Genomic DNA, 24,966 nt, shown 5'->3' on the forward strand with positions numbered 1-24,966 from the left:
AGAGATAGAGAGAGAGAGATAAAGAGAGAGACAGCCTCAGTGTCTCCACCAAGTGGCCGTTATCATATAGTATCTAAAATAAAAGCTTTTTTAATCTTTGTCTTTAACCGGCCTGATTCTATTTTACAACTCCTTTCATATTGGCCATTATTTCATCTCGTTAATTTTTCTTCCCCTCTTCTGTTTCTTCAGCATTTTTCATGTCATGACTTTTTTTTTTCCATACATGTGTTGTTTTTCCTTTCCTATTATTCTAAAACACACAAATCAACACATGTCACTTTGAATGTGCTGTGTACATACATGTGACCTCAATTGACTTCATTTGACAAACTTCCTAACTAAAGATACTGGAATAATTTCTTAACACCTTTTTTTTTTTTTACAACATCTCACCACTTCAACATCTCACCACTTCACACTGACACCTCATAACACATATTGACAATCTTCCAATTACTTGTATAATCTCCCCGAAATTCAACCACAGAAAATTTCCCCTCGTCTGCTGGGGAGAAAAAAAACAACAGTGTGGTCGAAACTTTTTGTCCACATGAGAACTAAAAAAATAAGCTTCTTGGATATGGTTGCTTAAACTGTCACATTGTGGTTTTCGGCGGAGTTCACGTTTTCTGCAGCGCATCCTGTGGGAGAAAAGTGACATTCATATCAGGATTGTGGTTTATTTACAAGAAACCTGGGGAATTCGACTGTGCTGTGGGAAAGCCCGGTGTGCGCTAACACCTCTGCATGTTTACACTACTTTCACAGTGATTTTGAGAGAATTACTCTCAGATCAGCTTGTGATTGTGACGGAAACCGAAAACTTTCTCTGGTGACTATTTAGGTTCCCTTGGTCCATTATGGCAGATTGTAAACTTGAGCCTGACTGATTCTTCCTTTGGCTGAGAACATCGTGCGATATCAGCCTTTCAGACTGTATAAGAATTAAAGTTTGTCAACATGAAAATGTATATTTAAATGAAAAGACAATGTAGAAAAGATGTGCATTTAATATTTCACTGATATAGTTGTATTTTCTTTATTGAAGTACTAGTACTGAATTTTTGTTGGGTTTTCTTTTTTTTTATGGATACTTATAATAAGGTTTATGGTTACACTATAAAATATTCAATATTCTCAATTATTGTCTTAAGGTTTTGATAATGACATCTTAGGAATCATTGCCAATGCAATCATGCCCATATACATATCTATGTATACATATACAGTGCCTTGCATAAGTATTCACCCCCTTTGGACTTTTCTACATTTTGTCATGGTATAACCACAGATTAAAATTTATTTCATCGTGAGTTTATGTAATGGACCAACACAAAATAGTGCATCATTTGGAAGTGGGGGGAAATATTACATGGATTTCACAATTATTTACAAATAAAAATCTGAAAAGTGTTGAGTGCATATGTATTCACCCCCTTTACTGTGAAACCCCTAACAAAGATCTGGTGCGACCAATTGCATTCACAAGTCACATAATTAGTAAATAGGGTCCACCTGTCTGCAATTTAATCTCAGTATAAATACACCTGTTCTGTGACGGACTCAGAGTTTGTTGGAGATCATTACTGAACAAACAGCATCATGAAGACCAAGGAGCTCACCAAACAGGTCAGGGATAAAGTTGTGGAGAAATATGAAGCAGGGTTAGGTTATAAAAAAATATCCAGAGCTTTGAACATCTCTCTGAGCACCATAAAATCCATCATAAGAAAATGGAAAGAATATGGCACAACCGCAAACCTACCAAGAGGAGGCCGTCCACCCAAACTGAAGAGTCGGACAAGGAGAAAATTAATCAGAGAAGCAACCAGGAGGCCCATGGTTACTCTGGAGGAGTTGCAGAGATCCACAGCTGAGGTGGGAGAATCTGTCCACAGGACAACTATTAGTCGTCTACTCCACAAATCTGGCCTTTATGGAAGAGTGGCAAGAAGAAAGCCATTGTTGAAAGGGATCCATAAAAAATCCCGTTTGGAGTTTGCCAGAAGCCATGTGGGAGACACAGCAAACATGTGGAAGAAGGTGCTCTGGTCAGATGAGACCAAAATTGAACTTTTTGGCCTCAATGCAAAACGCTATGTGTGGCGAAAACCCAACACTGCCCATCACTCTGAGCACACCATCCCAACAGTGAAACATGGTGGTGGTAGCATCATGCTGTGGGGATGCTTCTCTTCAGCAGGTACAGGGAAACTGGTCAGAATAGAGGGAAAGATGGATGGAGCCAAATACAGGGAAATCCTTGAAGAAAATCTGATGCAGTCTGCAAAAGACTTGAGACTGGGGCGGAGGTTCATCTTCCAGCAGGACAATGACCCTAAACATACAGCCAGAGCTACAAAGGAATGGTTTGGATTAAAGAATGTTAATGTCTTAAAATGGCCCAGTCAAAGCCCAGACCTCAATCCAATAGAGAATCTATGGCAAGACTTGAAGATTGCGGTTCACAGACGGTCTCCATCCAATCTGACTGAGCTTCATCTTTTTTGCCAAGAAGAATGGACAAACCTTTCCATCTCTAGATGTCCAAAGCTGGTAGAGACATACCCCAAAAGACTTGCAGCTGTAATTGCAGCGAAAGGGGGTTCTACCAAGTATTGACACAGGGGGGTGAATACTTATGCACCCAACAGATGTCAACTTTTTTGTTCTCATTATTGTTTGTGTCACAATAAAATGTAATTTGCACCTCCAAAGTACTATGCATGTTGTGTTGATCAAACGGGAAAAAGTTTATTTAAGTCTATTTGAATTCCAGTTAGTAACAGTACATAATGGGAAAAAGTCCAAGGGGGGTGAATACTTATGCAAGGCACTGTACATATTGTAAGATGCCGCAGTAGAGGAGTGTTTGGACAAACTATCCAATAAAATGATGAGCGTCTTTAGCCTGATAGAATATTATTCTGTTAAAGTTTCTGAGACGGAGAGACGCACCAGCTTCTTTTGACTTTCTGGATCTCTTATTGGACTTTTTCTGTTCATGGACTTTGGACGTATTTTCCTCATTGTATTTGTTTTTTGGATTTTTGAAAGACTCTTTTTGTCTGTTTTTTATGGACTCTCGTGTTTGGATGTGTGTTGTATTCATCATCTCATGTAACCTTCCACGTGTACCTTACTTTGTGAAGTGGTTTTCTCTCTTTTTGTCAAATTTCCTGCTTTTATTTTTTAACCAATTTCCTTGTGTCTCTACATATTTCCTTTCTCTTGTCCTGTTTCCCACCCTCGTGATCGTCTTCACTTGTCCTCATGTGTCTCACCTGTTCATTACCTTTCCTTATCTTATAGTTTCCCGCTAAAAAAATCGGACTAATTATGTGTTTTTTTTAAGAGACACATAATCACACATTTTCTTATTAATCTTATTTTATTTAATATTTTTCAGGCTGAAACACTGTGAAAAATGTTCTGCGTTTAGTTTCTGGTTATTGCCATTAAGGTTAACTTATGTTATTCTATGTTATGTTGAGTGCTTATTTTCTAGTTAGGGTAATATTGTTGGTGAATGGTTTTATTGATGGTGTGTTGAAATGCAGAGGAAAGTGAACAGAGGAGTTGAGAGGTGGAATGTAAACATGCTGTTCCTCCTCTTTGTGTGTGTGTGGGTGTTTTTCTCCGTCGTGTGGAGGTGGGACAGAGTGATTGAGTCACCGGCTGAGCTGTGGTGGAGCCTCCCCTCTGCACACTTGGATCTGCAGAGCTGTCTACACTCGCTCATCCTTCCTCCTTCTGATCGGTGCCTGTGATTCCTCTGAGGTGAGTCAACCATTTAAAGATAAGACTCCTGTTTGCTGCCTGATTTCTTGCTCTCTTATATTAAGTATAATATTAAATAGTTTGTCCCTGATCAGCCCCCTTTCTACTAACATTGCTTGAAAAGCTTGTTTGAATGTCTCACCACAAAGGGGTCAGTAGATCAGAGCTTCCCAAACTGCTTGAGGAGGCTTCAGGAACCCTAAAAACTGAGCAAGTCCTCTGAAAGCCCAAAGCCAGACTTGTACTTTAGTTTAACACACCACTTCAGTGGTGTTGTATGTCAAGCGATATTATAATATCAGAAATCACATACTATATGTTTGATGAATTTGCCAAATATGTTTTTTTTATAGCCCAGTACAAGACCCACCTAAAATAGCTCCCTTTTTCATTGGGCACTTTGGAAAACACAGGTAGACATAAGTAACATTGACACGTTTTTTTTCTTCTATTTTTGCGATATAATGCACTCAATTTTTTCACTTTCATATTAGCAAGTTTTGTTTTACTGTCAAAGCTCTGCTCCTGGTTTTTTCAGAATTAGGGTGTGGACACTTTATCATTGTACTCTGTCCCGTCCGTCACAGCTGAGACATGCTCGTCTGTGGGTGTGTGTGTGTGTGTATGAATTAGTGCCGTGCTGAATTCACAGAATGATCAGCATCAACTGCTCTTTATTCAAATTGCCACCACAGCAGGAAGATACTTAAAGAGACACAATGTACAATTATCATTTATACCCAGGCTTCCCCTACAGGTGGGATGAATAAATCACTGTCGGAAATACGCATTGCAGCCTGAGCCTCCTCGGGCAAAATTTGAGAAGATGACAGGGAAGTAGATCGCAACCTCAGAAGCCAAAGAACCTTGTCGACTCGTGACGTTTTTGATGTCTTGCAGTGAACAAGTGCACATTCACTGCTGTGAACAAATACCTGGTTCCTGATGGCCAGTCATCAACTTTCGTCACGCAGCCCAACGTTAGGAAAGCAGAAATGAAGCCAAAATGAAGCCAACATTATAATGTAAAGTCTGCATCTGTCCTGCGTCCCGTGGCCTCTTTTAGCTCTCACCAGCGATGGAAATGTGTTGATATATAATATAATGTAATGTAATATAATAGAGAGCTAGTTGTCTCAGACTGGTTGGTGGTTTGTGACATGTGCAGTAAAGCAGATTGTAATGTTCCAGTACTGTACACCAGAGTTACATGGTGTAGTTCCAGGTGTCCATGGGGGGTACTGTGGTAATGTCAGACATGCCATTCTCCCTATTAAGTTTGTGTACCAGCTAAATGACTTCCAAGCTGTTTATTTTATGTATAAAAATTACTTAGTGTGGCTTAACTTTGCTCATAAATAAATGACAACATACTACATGAACATAGCCCGGATCAGGGCGGCTGTGGCTGAGGGGTAGAGTGGTCGTCGTCCAACCTGAAGGTCGGCAGCTCGATCCCCGGTCTGACCCATCTGCATGCCGGAGTGTCCTTGGCCAAGATGCTGAACCCTGAATGGCTCCCCATAGAGTAACAAAGGGCTGTAAATAGATGCACTGTATGAATGTGTGTGTGAATGGGTGAATGTAGAACTGTACTCTAAAGCGTTTTGAGTGGTTATCAAGACTAGAAAAGCGCTATATAAATACAAAACCATTTACCATTTTAAAGCCATCAGAAAATGAAGTAAAACACTCCTTGAACCTTTTTTCATGAGAAACTTTGTCCTCATATGTAAATTGATGCATGGCAGTTTTTTTTAGGATTTAAGTTTTGACAGAACTTTTTCAGAGCTTTACATTACTGCTGCTCACTGGAGTTGGAAATCCAGCCCTTGTACAGATTGTTGTTGCTGCGCTCTGATCTGTGTAGTTTCAGAGCGACGGGGCAAAAAGTAGAGATGGCTGAATCTGCCAGTCGTCTCACAGAGCACTTCACCACCAAACCAGAAAGACTCTCTCATTGATGAGAGATAAACTTTCTTTCACTTCACACTAACCCCAGTTAGTTTTTACTCTGTAAAAGAAAATCCTGCCCTGAGGTTATAAATGTGTGTCGTCTTTGTGTGGCTGCACGTTCACAGCAAGTGGAAGTTGTCTGTTTGATCTGTAAACAGTTTATAAAACTAAGATTTGGCCTAAAAAATATTCAACAATCTTAATTAAACGAATAAATTAAGTCGATTGAAATAAATATTTTTGGTACAGTCCCTAAGCTTTATTACGTATTGCATTCACTTGGGGAAAAAAAGCGTGTTTTTTCTGAGATAATTATGTGTAAGACAACACTCGTTCTGCGCTGTAGGAGCGGTTTCTCCTTTCATTTTCCCGTTGAAAGAGTTAAATGAAACTCTGAGAGGAGTTCAGCATCTCCTCCATCAACCCTCATTTCCGAAAATTGATATTTGGATATTTCCAACAACTGCAGCTTCCACATGGCCTCACTTAAGGAAAGATATATTTCATCTTCATCAGAATATTCCCACGTTTTCTTTCCTCCAATCTTTTACTGCTGTAAGTCTCCGGAGGCTGCTGATACTGCATCTTTTTTCAGAATTCATCGTTGGTTTGGTCTGTTGAAACAAGTATTTTGAAGTTGCACTGAACGGCCATTTTGTTGACAGGATAGAGACATAGATTAGTTAATAATGTAAATAGTCAAATAATGAGAAATAATGCAGCGGCACTTTTCCAGTTCCTTGTATAAATACACAGGTTCATTGTGTTATCTTGTGTTTGTGGTTCAGTCGCACAGTATCAGCTGAGGCACATTTAGCTGCGGCCGCCTCACGTTTGTTTCGCCAGTGTATCAGGATGATTATCTGCATTTTGGTGATGACTCATACTTTCACACTTTTAATACTCAAACCAAGAAATTCACTTTAAGACTGTCCATACTAACAGTAACAATATTCTTTATTAGTGACCTTTATTCCTAAGATTGATAACATAACACTGAATTAATAAGAAAACAACATTTACATCATGTTGTTTATCAACCAGTGACGCATTCTGGAGACCTTAAACCTGTGATCGCTCTCTTGTGTGTGCTGCAACCGCTGTCCAACAAACAGATGGACAAAGTTTGCACGACTGAGCAGATTTGTAGGACAACACCTCCGAGCTGAATTAAAACACAACCACAACTTCTCTGTTAGTTTGCGGCTGTGAAATCAAACATTGCACACATTTTTCTCGGTAATCGAGGCACACTTCCCAACAGTATTTGTATGGTTTCTGCAAAGCCCGAATATTTTACAACACTCCACTAAATATCAGTTTACAACTACATCAAAGAACAACGTTGGGCACTGAAATAGCAGTTTCGGTTTAAAAGCAAACGTGAAAAGGCAGGAGTGTAACAACACTGCAGTCAGGGAGTGGGTTGAAAGTAACATGTGGGAGAAAACACAAGGTGCAAAGATAAGGAGCTTAAATATGATATAATAAAACTGCCGCAAGGTAACCACCACTGTCATTTTACAATCTGTCAGTCTGTGGTAGTGATCAAATTGAAAGCAAACACAAATTGAAAGCCATCAAACCCGTAAACTAATGTGACATTAAAACCTTGATTCAACCTGCTGCACCGGTAACCACCAACACCTCGATGTCTGCAGCAGCAAGAACATTTACACTGCTTCTCTTTACCCTGTGTGACTGACTGAGTCACTTGCGTAAGGTCGGCCTCCCGCGTGTTCTCCCAAGTATCTGCTCTGCTGAACCGGTCTCGCTCTTCCCACGCTCCTCCCCGACCAGACTTGTCCCAGAGCAAAACTATTGCTGCCTCAGCTCTCCTGAAATTTTGATTCGCAAAAGATCTGAATGATAGTTGTAAAATATGTCAAATGTGAATGAAAATATATCTCCTATCTGCCTCCTGCCCTTAAAGCTAAGCTTTAAATGTAACTTGAATCCATACATTAACATACATTTTCAGTTTTTTATAAAAATGGAAATTATCATGGACTCTATGGTTGAATATGAGAAGCAATTCAAAAACATCCCCTTGGCTTCTAAAAGACTATGGCATTTTAATGTTGTAAAAGAAAATAAATCAACAACTGAGCTTAATAGCAGACTTGATTTTAGGAAAAAAAGGCCCTCAATAGATTTTATTAGTGTTTTGTAAGAGCAGATGAGGATGTGTGGATGTTTATCCATTGGTTGCCATTGATCATTTAATCCTAAATCATCTTAGTTCTCACTCTGGCAGTCCATGGTGGAATTTGTTTTGTGTGTGGTTCCACTGGTTCTCTTCATGCTGAAGCCAAACGACAATCTGCACCATCTCGTACAGACGAGGACTTATCTCATTAACAGCAATACAAAAGTGATACACTGTAACCACATTTTACTGGTTTACACTGAAATATCTCCTGCACTGAACCACAGTGAGAGTATTTGTGCGTCTGTCCCAGCTTAGTAGGTGATTCCTGCAGCTGTATTACTGTGAACCACATGCGAGTCACTCATGCTATTAATGATAGAATAATATTTCTGATAATCCCAGAAATTTGCAACTTTAATCATATCAGCATCCTGAAGCTTAAAAGCAAACTGACCTGGACCCAAGGAAGTGCATTGTTGAAAGGACACGTGATTCCAGCACTATCAATAAAATGTGAGTTCTGCAGACTTTACTTCCTGAGGCTAAATTACTGCAGGTCACCTTTGGAGTTTCATACAGAATTCTTCAATCAGAATCACCACAGACCAAGCAAACAGCCCAAACAGGTGGATTTAAAAACAGACACTGCACTTTTAATAATACATTTACAATAAGTTAAATCTTCATGAGGTTTTTGAGACTGGAGGATGTTACTGGAAGTCAATGGAATTGGATTTCTGCATGTGGGTCCTGATGTCAGTTGCGTCAGTTACCTATCAGTCTCCATGACGTCTGGAGTGTTTTCATTCTCTGGCTGCTGTGGTGAGAGCCCCGTGGCTCTCACCACTTGTCTACTGCCACACTGGTTCGGATGCTGGAATAAAAACTCTTGTAAACATTCACATTCTTTTCGAAATCATGCTAAAATCTACTATTAAGTTCAGTTACAGATTTATTTTCTTTTACAACTGCAGTTTGATTAAAATGTCATAATTTCATGGAGGCCAAGGGGATGTTTTAGAACTACTTGTCATATTTAACCATAGAGTCCATGACAATATCCATTTGATTGAAAAACTGAAAATGGACCGAACGACACATGTCCAAGTGCCTGTACCGTCACTTCTTAGAAAATAGAGATCGCAAATGTGTGAACAGCAAAACCTCACAACCTGCAGCACTTAGCTCTCACATGCAGCCAGACAAACCGCCAGCGCTCAACTTATCAACACAGCACTGTTTCCATCTCTATCTCTTCTGCAGAAGCTCTTCCTGTGGTGAGAGGTGCACTTTCTGAGGTTTATATCTTTTTCTCCTTGCCTATCTGTTTTCTCATTTTGTTGCTATAGTTAACAAACGGCCCAGGGAAGAGTTTGACTGCTATGAGCGGCCTCAGGCAAAGATAAAGATGAATTCTATGTAATTTGTGCATGATTCTATGAACATTTTATATCCATACACTTCAGTATGTATCACTCAATTTGAAAAGAAAAGCATCTGAGCGGTGATGCATTCCCTTTGCATGCTGTATATAACCCACAGGATTTTTCAGGGGCCATAAAGACTCCACTTGTTTACTTGGGTACTACAGCTTTAAGTTGGGGAAAGTGCACTTTTTTAAATTGTAACACTGCTATTTCATAGTAACTTTGTCAGCCGTCATTTATGCCTTATGTACCATTATGATGAAAACTAGATTGCTTAAATTTACCTGTTAAATTCTTTTTTGGTGTAGATTTCCTCACTTCCTGAGGGTTAAGAACAGAGGATGCTGCAACCTTTACAGCGCTATGAGACAAATTGTGATTTGTGAATATGGGCTGTACAACTAAGATTTGTTTTATTGACTGACAGTGTTTGCTCTAACTAAATTTGAATGCATTAATACTCTACGTGATTCAATTTTTTGACATCATAGTGACATCATGATGACATTACTCACACCACATGATCATGACTCTTTTTTCATTGTATACAAACCTTAGGTCATGTCTATATGATGAAAGATACCTTAAAAATGATATTGTTTTTTCATTTTATAAACTTTTTCTCCCTGACTCAGTGTTTTTAAACTTCATTCAAAATACACTGTGGCAGTAAACCATGCCATGGGGCTCTCACAGCAGCAGCCAGCGACGAACCATTTGGATTTGAGCATTTTATTAAGTCGAGACACACACTTCAACAAACAAATAAACTGCAACTAAAGGCGACTAGCTTTACAGCTGTCTTTTCTGGTCTCTTTGTGAGTCTGCCAGGGTCTTGTGTGTCTCAAGAGTCTTCTCACTGTCCTCCTGAGGCAGCTCAGACTCTGCCTCTTAAGCATGGAGACCAACCAGCTCTCACCAGGTCTCACCTATAATGATCACTCTGTGGTGAAGCGTGCCCTCCCAGCCCCCTCACCTCCAAATGCACATCTCATGAAACACCTGGGGTACGATGCCTACTAAGTTGTAACTGCCAGCAATGTGTGAGCATGTGGTTGAAGATGTGGTTAGATAAGATCATTGGTTATCTTCACACTTTCCTGTTTAAATTTGGTCTTACACTAAGGTCACAGCTTCTGCCTTTGCAACCAATATAACCATGTACGTTGAAGAGTGAGTCATGAAAAATGCTTTAAGAGTCAATCGGATACTATGGAACATGAAAATACTCATTACTAGTATAATAAAATAATTTAGCAGCTTCCAAAACAAGGTGTTTTTCTTTTAATATCTTTCAAAGCTCATCATGAAATGTAATGGTTACTATTTCTGTAGCACTTAAATTTTAATTTTAAATTCTTTGACTATGTTTAATTAACAGGCTGATTCGCCAGATTTGTGCCACATCTTGTCAACAACAATGTTCTTACCATTTGATAGTAGAGGGTACAAGAAGAGTTGAATGTCTCATACCCGTCTCTATCACTTCAGAGGATTTCATGTTGACCTAGTCATTCCATGGAGACATATTTTCTACCACTTACCTGACATCAATATGTAAAGATTAACATTTTTCAATTCTTTTCCCAATGATTAAGACAATTTCTCGTAGTTTGACTGAGTAAAAAGATTTGTATATTATTATGAGTCATACCTTGGCCACACACACACACACACAAACAAAACCCGACTGAATTATTACAACACATGAAGTCGTTGTACAAGTTTGAGCAAAAAGTGGAAACATGTCCGCAGAGTTCATTCGTAAAATTTACAGGCAGCTCTGAGTAGGAGGGTTCACTTGGAAATTAACAGAGTTCAGGAAAGCTGGGCTTCTCTCCAGCGTCGAAGCAACGCATCACATTCTGTTGGAGGTTTCTCAATAAATTACTCTTAAAAACGATTTTGATCTACTTCTGTGGCTTAGAGGGAGAAAAGGGGTGGGAGACAGAGGAGAAACCGTTTTAGAAAGAGAAAGTAGGGTGAAGGGAAAACTGATCTTTCTGCTGATCATGGCTGTGTTTGTAAATGTGTTGTTAATCTGTTGGATTTACAGGATATTTTCTCTGTCTTGTAGCACATGTTCATTTCTTACATTTGCTTATGTGTGTGTTTTTCAGCCATGAGTCAAACTCCAACACTCAGAAGCCTTCTCTTTTTCTTCGAGTTGTATGGGATCTGTTCAGGATTTCTACAAGGTGAGTTTTCTCTCACACCACACACACACACACACACACACACACACACACACACACACACACACACACACACACTTTAGTGAATTTGTATATTTTTGCAAAACATTTTATATTTCTTGTTCTTGGCTTTTATGTCTGACTTAGTCCATAGGGCTGTACAAAAGGATTTTATCGCCATCTTGTGACCTTTGAGGCAACTGCGTGTGTAACGTGTCATCACAGCTCTAGCTTTAAACTATTAAATATGTTATGTTTTATTTTAGTGCAACGCTTTCCCTTGTATAATGACAATACAGGCTTTCCCTTCTATTTGTAGTAGATGAGCTGAGCTTCAACAAGCCAACAGCATTCTACGAATATGTCATTTGGCTCAAAGCAGCTCAGTATAACATTATCAGCTGAGCTTTATATGTTGAAGTGCGGCTGGACAAGAAATTATGAAACTACAAAGACTAATTCTACTTTAATAACATTTATTTTGGCATATACATTGTTACACCTCTTATCTTTGTCAGTGAAGGCGGTGCCGACCACAGGCTCTTCACCAATGGGAAACCAGAATCCGTTAAATTATTGCATCCCAAACTGACCAGTCATTTTAGTTCCAGCTGAATCAGAGAAAGAAAAATATCCATTAGGGATGAGAGCATCATGGAAAAATACTGGAAGTCAGGCTCAATGTCCTCTGGGCAGCTCTAAACCTCCGAACTATAAGTGAATGCTGTAGTAAACAGACAAAAACACCCAACGAGAAACAAATGTTTTAAACTTGCTCTAAAAACACTTTTTGTAAGTGAATATATAATTAAGGCAGCCTGGCCTTGTCTGACAAACGTGTTCTAGCTAGAATAATTTAGCTGTAAGCTCCATCTATTGAGTAGCTAAAGTAGACAAATCCATCCTCCATTTAGATGCAGACAACTGTACCAACAACACACGCCAGTTTAAGGTGTTCTCTGTTCCTGGGGAAATGGCGATGCTGAACAGCACCCTGGTGTCTCCAGACGTCTTCGACTTCAACACCGTCCCTTACAACATCACCTGGTTAGACTCCAAGACGGGTGAAGAGATAAGCAACCAGACGGGTCGAGTCCTGGTGCGAGGGGAGACTCTGTGGTTTCTGAACGTAACGCTGGACGACAGCGGGGAATATGTGACCATACTGAGGTACAGAGAAGGGATAGAAATATCAAAACAAGTTGAAGGAAGCAGCAGGAAATATATCCTGATGTGTTTGTCTGTCTATATTGTGCAAATTCCTGTTATATTATTTCAAACATGGTAAACCCCAATATTCAAACTGTTCCTGATGAATTACAGTTAAACTCTACGTTGTAAAAGGAACACTTGAGGTAATCCCATGGTCCTTTAGAGGGCAGTATCAGCTTGACCTGTTGCAGTAGCTGTTCACCAATCAGAAGGATCGGATACTAAATAAACATGGAGAAAGACACCAACAACTTCCATCATCTTTTTTAAGAGCAGTTAATGAGCCTCAACACAGATATACAGTGCCTTGCATAAGTATTCACCCCCTTTGGACTTTTCTACATTTTGTCATGGTATAACCACAGATTAAAATTTATTTCATCGTGAGTTTATGTAATGGACCAACACAAAATAGTGCATCATTTGGAAGTGGGGGGAAATATTACATGGATTTCACAATTATTTACAAATAAAAATCTGAAAAGTGTTGAGTGCATATGTATTCACCCCCTTTACTGTGAAACCCCTAACAAAGATCTGGTGCGACCAATTGCATTCACAAGTCACATTTGCAAGTCACATAATTAGTAAATAGGGTCCACCTGTCTGCAATTTAATCTCAGTATAAATACACCTGTTCTGTGACGGACTCAGAGTTTGTTGGAGATCATTACTGAACAAACAGCATCATGAAGACCAAGGAGCTCACCAAACAGGTCAGGGATAAAGTTGTGGAGAAATATGAAGCAGGGTTAGGTTATACAAAAATATCCAGAGCTTTGAACATCTCTCTGAGCACCATAAAATCCATCATAAGAAAATGGAAAGAATATGGCACAACCGCAAACCTACCAAGAGGAGGCCGTCCACCCAAACTGAAGAGTCGGACAAGGAGAAAATTAATCAGAGAAGCAACCAGGAGGCCCATGGTTACTCTGGAGGAGTTGCAGAGATCCACAGCTGAGGTGGGAGAATCTGTCCACAGGACAACTATTAGTCGTCTACTCCACCAATCTGGCCTTTATGGAAGAGTGGCAAGAAGAAAGCCATTGTTGAAAGGGATCCATAAAAAATCCCGTTTGGAGTTTGCCAGAAGCCATGTGGGAGACACAGCAAACATGTGGAAGAAGGTGCTCTGGTCAGATGAGACCAAAATTGAACTTTTTGGCCTCAATGCAAAACGCTATGTGTGGCGAAAACCCAACACTGCCCATCAGCCTGAGCACACCATCCCAACAGTGAAACATGGTGGTGGTAGCATCATGCTGTGGGGATGCTTATCTTCAGCAGGTACAGGGAAACTGGTCAGAATAGAGGGAAAGATGGATGGAGCCAAATACAGGGAAATCCTTGAAGAAAATCTGATGCAGTCTGCAAAAGACTTGAGACTGGGGCGGAGGTTCATCTTCCAGCAGGACAATGACCCTAAACATACAGCCAGAGCTACAAAGGAATGGTTTGGATTAAAGAATGTTAATGTCTTAAAATGGCCCAGTCAAAGCCCAGACCTCAATCCAATAGAGAATCTATGGCAAGACTTGAAGATTGCGGTTCACAGACGGTCTCCATCCAATCTGACTGAGCTTCATCTTTTTTGCCAAGAAGAATGGACAAACCTTTCCATCTCTAGATGTGCAAAGCTGGTAGAGACATACCCCAAAAGACTTGCAGCTGTAATTGCAGCGAAAGGGGGTTCTACCAAGTATTGACACAGGGGGGTGAATATTTATGCACCCAACAGATGTCAACTTTTTGTTCTCATTATTGTTTGTGTCACAATAACATTTATTTTGCACCTCCAAAGTACTATGCATGTTGTGTTGATCAAACGGGAAAAAGTTTATTTAAGTCTATTTGAATTCCAGTTAGTAACAGTACATAATGGGAAAAAGTCCAAGGGGGGTGAATACTTATGCAAGGCACTGTAGATGGACTCTAGGTTTTAGTTTTTTAGGGCTGAGCCATTTATACCTTTCAGGATGTTTGACAGTTAGCTTTGTTATTCTTATCCAAATGCTCAATGGAAAATTAAAAGTAAAAGAGAGGAAGTATATCAATTTCTGCTTCATTTTCCTACAGAACTCCTTCTCGGTGCTACAGACAGGCCACCAAGCTGGTCGTTCACCTGCCGTTTCCTGGAGAATGTGGGAGGCCTAACAAAGTTCGTCAAGAACTCACAAAAGGCATCAATGACAAACTCTCCTGTCCCCTGAAGGACTACACCTATAAACTAAACAGCTACAATGTCAGCTTCTCCCTCACTTGGCACAGAGTGAGTTTTCTCCATCGCTTCATCTATTCAGATAATTTAACATACGTAATCATCTGACATGTCTGTTTGATTCATCATTAGAGCTACTTTGATAAAATGTTGGTATATTTCATTTTTTAACTCTCCATTTGTTTGAAACATCCTTTAACTTTCTGTAGGTGGCGCCCTTTTCTGCGAGTATTAAGGCCATTTAAAGGGGAAAGAAATCAGAGCATTCAAAAATAAAGTCATGATAGTATAATAGTGTTGCACCGATTAGTGTTGCACCCGCCTGCGTGTCCGGGTCTCTGGCCACAATGGAGCCCCACGTTGGGCTCCATTGTGGCAGTGGTGCTTGCCACGGGGCTCTCCCACACACAGCCAGAGACGGAATTGGTGCTTTTTAACATCTTTTATTGCCACCACACACGAGAGCAAACAAAGTTGAACACAAAGTAACTAGCTTTCCAGCCTTTTCCAGCTTCTCTCCAGTTTCTCCAGTCTCTGAGGCGCCCAGAGGCAGCCAAGATGCTACCTTTTAAGTGTCAGGACCAATCAGCTAACAGGTCTCACCTGCGCTGATTGATCCTATGTGGTGCAGGTGAGGGGGCTCTCCCAGCCCCCTCACGCTGTTTTCTGCAGCCTGCCAATCTGGCATCCAGATTATATCCCTAGGTGGTGGTACACTCAAAACAGGTCAATCTGAGAAGGGCTGCTTTAGACGGGGTAAAAAGGTGCTGTTTTAAATGATCCTTGTGGTTTTTTTACCAAAACATGTTACAGACATTTCATTAAGACCCCAAGGAGCCATATCAACTTCTGGTAAAATAGGCATAATTTGTCTCCTCTAAATAAAGTTTAGTTAAACTAAAGATTGTTTCATAAATCTAATTGAATTTGTGCTCTTTAAAAGATAAGAGTTAAGGGCTGAAATAATTTAAAATAGTGCTTTTTAAATAATGATTTAATTATTTTCCTAGCACAAAAGGGTGAATGAATAACAACAAAAACAAAATAACCAAATATCGGTATCGACTATCGGCTAGATTGTTGTTTTAGACATCTGTATCTGCCAAGAGCTTAGATATAGGTGCATCCCTAAGAGTTACGTTGCAATATTATAAGAAAACAATCATAAGTTCTCAAGAACAATATGTATCATATATATTAGGAGAATAAAAGCGTAATTTTAGGAGATGAAAGTTATACATTTATGAGAGGTAAGGTGTAATTCCTCATGAAAAAACTCATGATATCAGTACAATAAATTCATAATATCATGGAGAAATAATTCACAAGAATAAAGTCGTAAGTTAATGAGAAAAAAGTCTTAATATTAGAAAAATAAAATCATAATTAAAGATAAAATAACCATCATATTAAGAGGATAAAGTCTTAATTTAACAAGAAAAAAAAGTCAGAGAAAATCCTGACTTATTTTTTTATTTTTTTTTCTAGGGTTGTGAGCCCATACAGAATGAAAAGGATTATATCTACAGGCCCAGTTCCAAGCTGTATATTAACAAGGTGAACGCTAAAAACAACCACAGCTACACCTGCACTCTGAATTTCACCCTCGGAGGTGTCACAGGATCCGTGTCGGAGACGATTGATGCATCGGTCATAGGTGAGAAAAGCTAGTTTACAAGAGAGGAACTTGAATGCCTGAAATGTAGAAAACATTTGGCCAGTTTAATTGTTAATTTCTTGTTGTATGCCAAAAAACACTATCATGGTATGTGCCTTCGCCGAAGAGGTTATGTTGTTTCTGCGTTAGTTGACAGGATTAATCAAAAATTGATGGATGGATTATAATGTTACATCCCTATAAATTTTGGTGCGGATCTGGATCAGGGGTGTGGATCTAGAATCTGGGGAAATGTTGTTTTCCATGATGAGAAGCACTCAGCCTCTTTCACAGTCTTTCATATTATCTGTGTTTTCAGAGAACTCAATGGTTCCACAAGTGCGTGAACCAACCAATGGAACAATCAGTGCACAGATAGGTGAGTCACATACGAGTAAAGTGCACAATGCTACAGTGATCTACTGTGAACCTAATATTTATAAACCATGAACCATTAATGATTACAGAGTTGTGAAACCTTGTTTCACAAAAGTAAAGAGGCCCATTGGGCATAAAAAAAATATTGTCATGGGAGATTTTTGTCTTTTTTTGCTTGAAGGACAAATTTTGAGGTAAAAATAAATCCTAAATAGTTTTTTTTGTTGCAATCTGAGATTATTGTAATGACATTTTGAAACTTTTTTGTATCTTTAACGGAAATATCGAGATCGAACATTGAATCTCGACATTTTGACAAAATTTAAAACAAAAACAAATATTCTCTTTTCTTTTTTGTTTCTTATTTCAGGCCCAAACATACTTCCATAAAAAAATTGTAGATTGTGGAAATTCGTCTTTTCTTTCTGGCACCTGAAACACACATTTACACAAACAGCACTATTTTCAGACATCCTGTTAGTGTCTGGACCTAAGTTACAGTTTCTGTCAATTGGAAAATAATGGAAACCTAACATCTAATCAAAAATAACATGTTATTAATTTTATATTTGTTTAGGAAATCATTTCAGCCAGTTGTGCAGTGTCTTTGTGCCGGGTGCTGGGCCGCCCTTTGTTGACGTCTTTTGGTCTGACCATTTGAAGATGATTACCAGCATCGACCCTGCCCACCGCGTCTACAAAACAAACCAAACGTCAGTCCTTTCGATTTTCTTATTTTACTTCTGTGATCTGCTGCTTCTGGGGTTAAAGCTTAATGTGAAATAAACTTTCATCTTTCTGTTCCAACCAGGTTGAGGAACCAAGATGTTCCCATCAAAGGTGTGTGGTTGGAGGTTCTGCTGACGTTTTCTGAGCTGAGGAAGGAAGATTTCCACATCAACTTCACTTGTCAAGCGCAGAGTGGCCATGGATATCATCAAGCATATTTTACTCTGGTACCAGCAGGTATATAACACAGAATACCCCCCCAACTATAAATAGTGCTATGTGGTTGTACTACTCCCTTTGACCACTGATATCTAATCAGTTTATCTTAGAGTCAAAGTGACAAATGGCAACTTGACCTTGACCTTTGACCTTTTGTAAAAAAATATGAAATCCAGGGGCTCTTAAGAAAACATGTTCACAAGGCAATAAAGGGTTTTGTGAGGTCACAGTGATCTTGACCGTCAACCTCCAATCTAATCAGTTCATCCATGAGTTGAGTGAAACTTTGAACCAAATTTGAAGACATTTTCTGAAGGCCTTCTCTGATGTTTGTCTCTGCAGATCCAAACATCTTGATTCCTATTGGGTTCCTGTTTGGTTGTGTGATGGTTTTCTCCATCATCAGTGTCATCATCTACTACATGTTCAAAGTCGACATCGTGCTGTGCTTCAGGAGAGTGTTTCCAGTCCTCTACACCAATAAAGGTATATCTCTCAAAGCATGTTATCAGTCACATGTAAGCAGAGATAACATTAAAAACACTGTCACAACTCTCAAAAACCCACAATGATGCTTTGACCTTGCAACACAACCTCACAATCTGAACCTCTACGTCATACCTGACTGCTCAACAGGGCAAGGAAACCAACTTACCACAGGACCGTCAGCACCATTCTCCATTTCAGTGTAACTCGCTGATTTTACAACAGAGCATTTCAAAGATCCTGATTGTATTTGAACAACTGCTTTAAGTTAGATAGATAGATAGATAGATAGGTAGGTAGGTAGGTATAAATTTTATGACAATAATTTACAATTATTTTAGGCTATACTGCAAAGCACAGGCAAATGCCCATATCAACACAGGTGGGACTTACAGTCAGCAATTAATTTCTTAACATAGATCTAACTTGTAAAACATAAAAAATAAAAGTTCAAAGCTTACAATAAATCACATAAATCTTCCATTATTATTATTTAAAGATTGGCACGGCGGCCTATTAATAGACAGTATGCTCACCATATTTAGTTGTCCAAAAAAATCCACATCACGACCATGTCCGGATTCTCCTCCTCCTCCCTGTTTCGGGTTTTACTGCGTGTGTCTGTGACTGCTGGCGCTGTAGCTAGCTCCCGCTCCGGCTGGCGGGCAACCTGACCTGCTGCTGCCGCGGTACCGGCCTCCTGCCCTGGCTTGGCTAGCTGTCGGTGAAGCTGGCTAGCGGTTGCGGAGCTAGTCTCCTGCTGCAGCCGGTTTTGCTCGTCAACATGACCGCTGCAACTGCCCTTGTCGCCGCTTGTCGAGGCTTTTCTGACTCGTTTCGAAGCGTTGTGCAAGTCTTCCTTCTTTTTGAAAAAGGACAGTAAATTCCACTGTCTTTTTGACATGTTTGCATTGAACAGGTAACTCTTTGTTCCTCTCTGCTGCTTGCTCCCCAGATGCGGCAAATTTCAAAAGTTTTTGTCTGCGAAGCGGGGTGCATTAACAACAGATCTCCGAGTCTTTCAAATGACATTGTTTTATCTTAATAAACAACATGGAATTCATGGGATTTGTTCTGTAAATTATTATATGAATATTATTGTTTTATTTTATACATTTAAAAAAAAAAAAGTTTAATATTAACAGAGCTGCCAACTTTTCAAAAAACCTTGGACTGAGATTTTTTCGGGGGTGACCAAAATATAGCCGCGCAAGCAGAAACACAAGTTGCAAACACAAAAATCAAATGAGAGATTTATTACAAAACGTCAGCGGCGGTGTGTCTTTAGCCGCCGGCGCCACCACCCCCCGCCCTGGACGATGTAGCGAACCTCGTCCATGGCGGACCTCTTGTTGGGGGGGGCGTGGCGGCGCCGGCCCAGCCCACACTGCCTTCGTGATCGACGTATTGGCCACTTGTAAGACATCACTTTTTTTTTTGGCGTGAGAAATTGGATGTGTGTCACACGCCGAAAGCGTGAGAGTTGGCAGCTCTGTATTAATATTTTTTTCTATACGAGAGGTACCGGATCAGCCCAAATAAGTCCCGGAACACGGGCAGGCCAAAACCAAGAGGTGCCGGATCCTGTTCCGGCAGGATCCGGCACAAATTAACCCCTGAGTTAAGGAGAGGAGTTAATGCTGGAGCTGATGGAACAGTGTGCAGAATCGAAGGTTGACTCTTCAACCAGCTGGATATGTAATGATGTTGAAGAGAATGATAACGGAACCGAAAAGACCCAAAATTCTAGAAATAATAACAATGATAATAGAAAGTATTTCATGGTGCCTTTCTTGACAACTGTCAATACAAATATGTGAGACACATGAATATTAAAAAGTTAATCCAGTTTCAGAGGCAAAGACATCTAACAACGTTCGTTTTGGAGCTGTGATTTGAATTGTGCATTTTGTATAAAATAAATCATGAAATAGTAGTGTGTGACTTCAGACCACAGAATAGATTGAGATGTATCCCCATGCCCTTGATAAGCTCTTCTTCTCTCCTGCATCAGATATGGATGGGAGGCTGTATGACGCCTACGTGGCATGCCTACAGCCCTGTGCCATCGGATTCAGCGAGGAGGTGGAGACGTTCACCCTCCAGACTCTGCCCCGAGTGTTGGAAAAGGCCTGTGGCTACAAACTCTTCATAGCAGGCCGTGACTGTGTCCCCGGGGAGGGTAAGTCACCTGCATGTCAGAGACGAGACTGTATCAACTCATAGATGGCGTCCAGTCAAAGTTACATGGGTCTATTTCTTTAATGGAAATCCAACATTTCTCTCCATCTTCTCGTTTCCTCCCTCCAGCCATAGTGGACTCAGTGGAGGAGAACATACAAGCCAGCCGGCGCCTCCTCCTGCTCTACACCGCCTCCACTTTCAGCAGCAAAAAACACACAAGCAGCAAGACTAGCACGAGCAGCATCAATAACAACCTCTCTAAGAACAACAACAGCGAAGACAACGGTGAAAGCAAGATGGGTGAGGGAGGCAGCGGCGAAAGAAGTGAAGAAGTCTTTCCAGACACGAGGCAGAATCTGGAGGTTCTGCTAGCAATGCATAAAACGCTACTGGAGGGATCGCTCAAGGTGAATAACCAGACTATTGCTGACAGGGGATTAATGTTTTACCTACACAAATGTAATTCCTGCATAGAAGAAGGTCTTTAGTGCAACAAAGGTCCAGTGGAGTTCTTTTGTCCCAAAGTTCCCCCCCACCCCCAATGATTTCCGTAGTTACGTACTGAAACACAGTATCCTGATTCTAACTTGAGTTGCTGCTTTACAGGTGGTTCTGGTTGAGTTGGAAGAGATCACCTCGGCTCAGCTGGCTCTCTTCCCGGAGTCGGTGCAACACCTGAGGAAGAAGCAGGGTGCAGTGTGTTGGTGGAAGGAGCAAAGGAAGAGGCAAAGAAGGAGGACATGTATGACGAGGAGAGAGGATGAGGAGAAGGCCGAAGGGGACGCACAGCTGTCACCGTCCCTCTCTCCTTCCTCCAGGTTTTGGAAGGAGATCAGGTATTATATGCCAGTGAGGGGCAAGAGGGCGGTCTACCCCGAGAGAACTGCCCTGTTGAACTTATGATGGGCTGACGATATGCTTCAGAAATACTGTGTTGTCAGAGTAAGCTGTGAGGTGAACAGCGGGACTTTCCTTCAGCTCATGGACCTTTTCAATTTGCACATTTTGGATGGTAAAACTTGTACGGAGGATTCCAGTCTGGATGATCTTGCATCACCTGATCCGTTTATTTTCCATAGCAAGTGGAGACTAAACAATCACCTGGAGAAAGGAGGACGGATCAGACAGAATCATCATGTATAAAAGTAAAATGTACATATGTAAAAAAAAAAGTTAACTGAGTTTTTCATTAATTGCTGTTCATTTGTTTTCATGCATCAAGGCAAAACACAAAGTTCTTGTTAAAAATAAAAATACTGTATGCACAAATGGTTCATTACACTTATTATTTGTATTTAATGATGAACTTTTTCAGGTATTCTTTTGAAAAACTAATCTGGATAAGCTTCTGTTACATTGACTTCTCTGCTTTTTAAGATTATACTGAAGGAGGTTCTTATAAAATCAGTTTTTCATGAAGAAGTACCTGTAAAGGTCACATCTTACCAGTCAAATTGGGCTAGATGTCGGAAATAGAGTCACTTTCATAATCTGAGGTGATTGAGGTCTGGTGCCTTACATATGAAAGCTCCTCTGAGCTGGGGATGAATCATTATTTGCAGAATGAGTTGTACATATTTCAGTTAAAAAAAATTTGCAGGGGTTTGTGGAACAGTATTCAATTCTGTAAAGACAGGAGGAGGGGAAACAACGCAGCTACTCGAAATCTCAATGCAACTTGACAAGCAGCCGTCTTCACCAGCTCTCAACCTGGTCAACTAAAATTATCATTATCCTCTCCTAAACTTCTTATTTAAGGAATTTTACTCTATGGGGTCATTTACGGTAAGTTTAAATTACTTCTTTGTGATTATTCTCTATGTAATATATTCTATTCACTGTAATTATTTTTATATAGTAATTAAATACCATTTATACTAATCCTGGTTCCATTTGCAGTTTTTCGGCAGCAGATTATGTAAATACAAAACCACTTAGGTGCAAATATCTGTTGGATTAAACCCCAAGAAAAGTTTTTATTCTTCAGCGGGTTCACTACAGAAGGATTTAAAACAGCTCTGTGATACACAAGAGAGAGATATTCAGTAACTTTAATTGGTTCCACTTAAGAGGAAGAAACACGTCGAACTTATACCTGAATGGTATTTGAAGGGGGGGGGGGATTTTGGGCGAGTTATCTCTTTACATTTCTTAATGGCTCTTAACGATGGTCCATTGTCTCTTATGTTAGAGGATATAAGATAAGAGTCCAACTCCTTTAAGTGTTTGACCTTTTCCACCCAAGCTGTGGAACTTCCTGGGAATTCACAGAAAGAGCTTTAGCCCTGCCTTGTTTGTGTGTAGGAAGAAGGCAGTCCCAGTTCCCAGCTTTCAGTGGCGTCTGCTTGTGTCACAGGGCTGTCAGTCACGTGTCAAGAAACCTGTATTTTAGAACATGAGCCATGTGTGAGAAATCTTAGAGAAACCTTACGAAATATAATCTGTCCAGACCTGAAGATAAGAGTCCTGGAGTGGACCGGCTGGGTCTGCTGCTTGTTGTCTGCACCGCTGCTGAAAACAGTGAGTACTGATCATCACAAATCTCCCTCTGACACTAACAAAAAACCTCTGCTGTTGAAAATAAATGTTAATACACCAGAGTTACTTTCCCCTCATTCACAGTAAATCTTATGGAGTGGTAATTTATGTCCACGTGCTTACATCGCTCTCTACTTACAGGGTTATAGGCAAGGGCGATTGTTCCCTGATTGTCCTCATACACTATTGTTTCTGTGTATTTGTACTCATCGATACGTTCCAGTAGCTGCTCTAGATATATATCATTTTCCTGTGACATCTTTAACCATTCATCAGACTGATTGAAATCTATACCCAGAAAGTACTTTAGCCTGCCTAAATCTTTCCTTTTAAACTTAGCGGATAGCATTCCTTTCACTTACGTAAACATTTCAGGTCATCGACCCATATAATTATTATCACCTTCCCTTCTTCTGTGTCTTTGGCATAGGCAGTGGTCTACTGAGTTTTGTCTAAAATTATTTTCAGTAAGACAATCTTGCAAAATCCTACTCCAATATCGGCCAGATTGTTTTAGACCATAAAGGGATTTTTCCAGCTTACACACTAGATCTAACCTGGATGCCAGACGAACTTAGCCCCGCCCACAACATTTTGGTCGGGCAGTTCGGTCTGGAGTCGCTCCATTGGGAAAAAATTATGGGGCGTGTTTCAACTGACCAGGAAGTAAAATTCCTCTTCGCTCAATTGGATAGACCTACAACCAATCAGAGCAACGTAGTATGTGACGTATGCTAAGCAACGCAGCGCAGCGCCAAGCTTTAAATAACAGCTGGCTCCCATCCACTCCCATGTTAAAACTTTGTGCCGGTCACACCGGAGGCTGAAGCACCGCGAGGCAGCCTTGGCGCAGCGTGGTGCTTTAGCCTCCGGTGTGACTGGCACAAAGCCGTGCAGCGATCTACTGGATCAACGGGTGATATTATTAGCGCTGCCCGGCGGTTCAGCGTCGCTTCAGTGTCCGTTGTGAACAGCCAAGCGCCGGGGTGATAGGGATTAGCGCGGTGCTTTGGCGTCGCCTCCACGTTCTGTGTTCCTCTTTCAAAATGAATGCGCTGTCGATGTCTTCTAAAACAGACTCAATGGCAGCATCTACACATCTCAGCTCGCCAGCGGCAGGCATGTTTGTTGAAAACGAATTCAACCCGAGGGCACTGTGATGACGTGGTTGATTACGTTACCGTTGATCATCTGTCAATCATCGTATAAAGCCCGCCCTGACAATCTGATTGGCCCGGTCCGGCCATAATTTTTTCCCATGGAGCGACTCCAGACCGAACTGCCCGACCAAATCCTTTGTGGGCGGGGCTAAGTTCGTCTGGCATCCAGGCTACACTAGATCTTCATCTTTTTCTTCGTAACCCTCTGGTTGGTCGTTTTAGATTTCATATCTATTGGAGCGTGCAAATATGCCGTTTTTACATCCATCTGGTGTAATAGCAGGTCCTCCTGTGCTGCTTTCTGTAACAACTCTCTTACACGAGTCAAGGTGGCCGTGGGGGGAAAAGTCTCCCCATAGTCTATAACCACCCTCTGGTTGTAGCCCTTGGCAACAAACCTTGCTTTGTACTTTTCTGTTCCTTTGATTCCTTTTTGTACTTTTGATAGAGTAAACCCATTTACCCCCTACTGTCTTCTTGCATTTTGGTCAAGTCTGTGTCTGTTACTCTACAGTTACCTTGCTCACAAACTTAACTAGCCTGTGCTTTTGTACTTTATCAGTATCTGGGTGATAGATAAAATACGCTGGGCTGTTTTTGTCATAATCCACAAAACGTCCCTGGTCACACCTGAAATCCAGTTTTCCCTTGTCTTGTTTGTATCTGTAA

At 40.5% G+C, this 24,966-nt stretch overlaps 1 protein-coding gene across 2 annotated transcripts; it reads left to right on the plus strand.

Moving 5' to 3' along the window:
• The first annotated feature begins 3,646 nt into the window (after positions 1–3,646).
• Positions 3,647–21,868, plus strand: LOC128455803 (interleukin-1 receptor type 1). 2 transcript variants are annotated; one of them, XM_053439677.1, is made up of 12 exons: positions 3,647–3,783; positions 11,439–11,516; positions 12,428–12,683; positions 14,805–14,997; positions 16,435–16,603; positions 16,923–16,982; positions 17,559–17,694; positions 17,793–17,947; positions 18,272–18,415; positions 20,430–20,597; positions 20,726–21,006; positions 21,206–21,868. In XM_053439677.1, the coding sequence occupies exons 2-12, from the start codon at positions 11,441–11,443 to the stop codon at positions 21,500–21,502; spliced, it is 1,935 nt and encodes a 644-aa protein (XP_053295652.1). In that variant the 5' UTR covers positions 3,647–3,783; positions 11,439–11,440; the 3' UTR covers positions 21,503–21,868. The 2 variants fall into 2 exon arrangements, with proteins under 2 accessions (XP_053295652.1, XP_053295651.1); XM_053439676.1 differs by lacking the exon at positions 3,647–3,783 and adding an exon at positions 9,915–10,325 and having other exon boundaries at positions 12,504–12,683.
• Positions 21,869–24,966: the final 3,098 nt, after the last annotated feature.

Source organism: Pleuronectes platessa, chromosome 14 (assembly GCF_947347685.1).
Source record: "Pleuronectes platessa chromosome 14, fPlePla1.1, whole genome shotgun sequence".
Lineage (NCBI taxonomy): Eukaryota > Metazoa > Chordata > Actinopteri > Pleuronectiformes > Pleuronectidae > Pleuronectes > Pleuronectes platessa.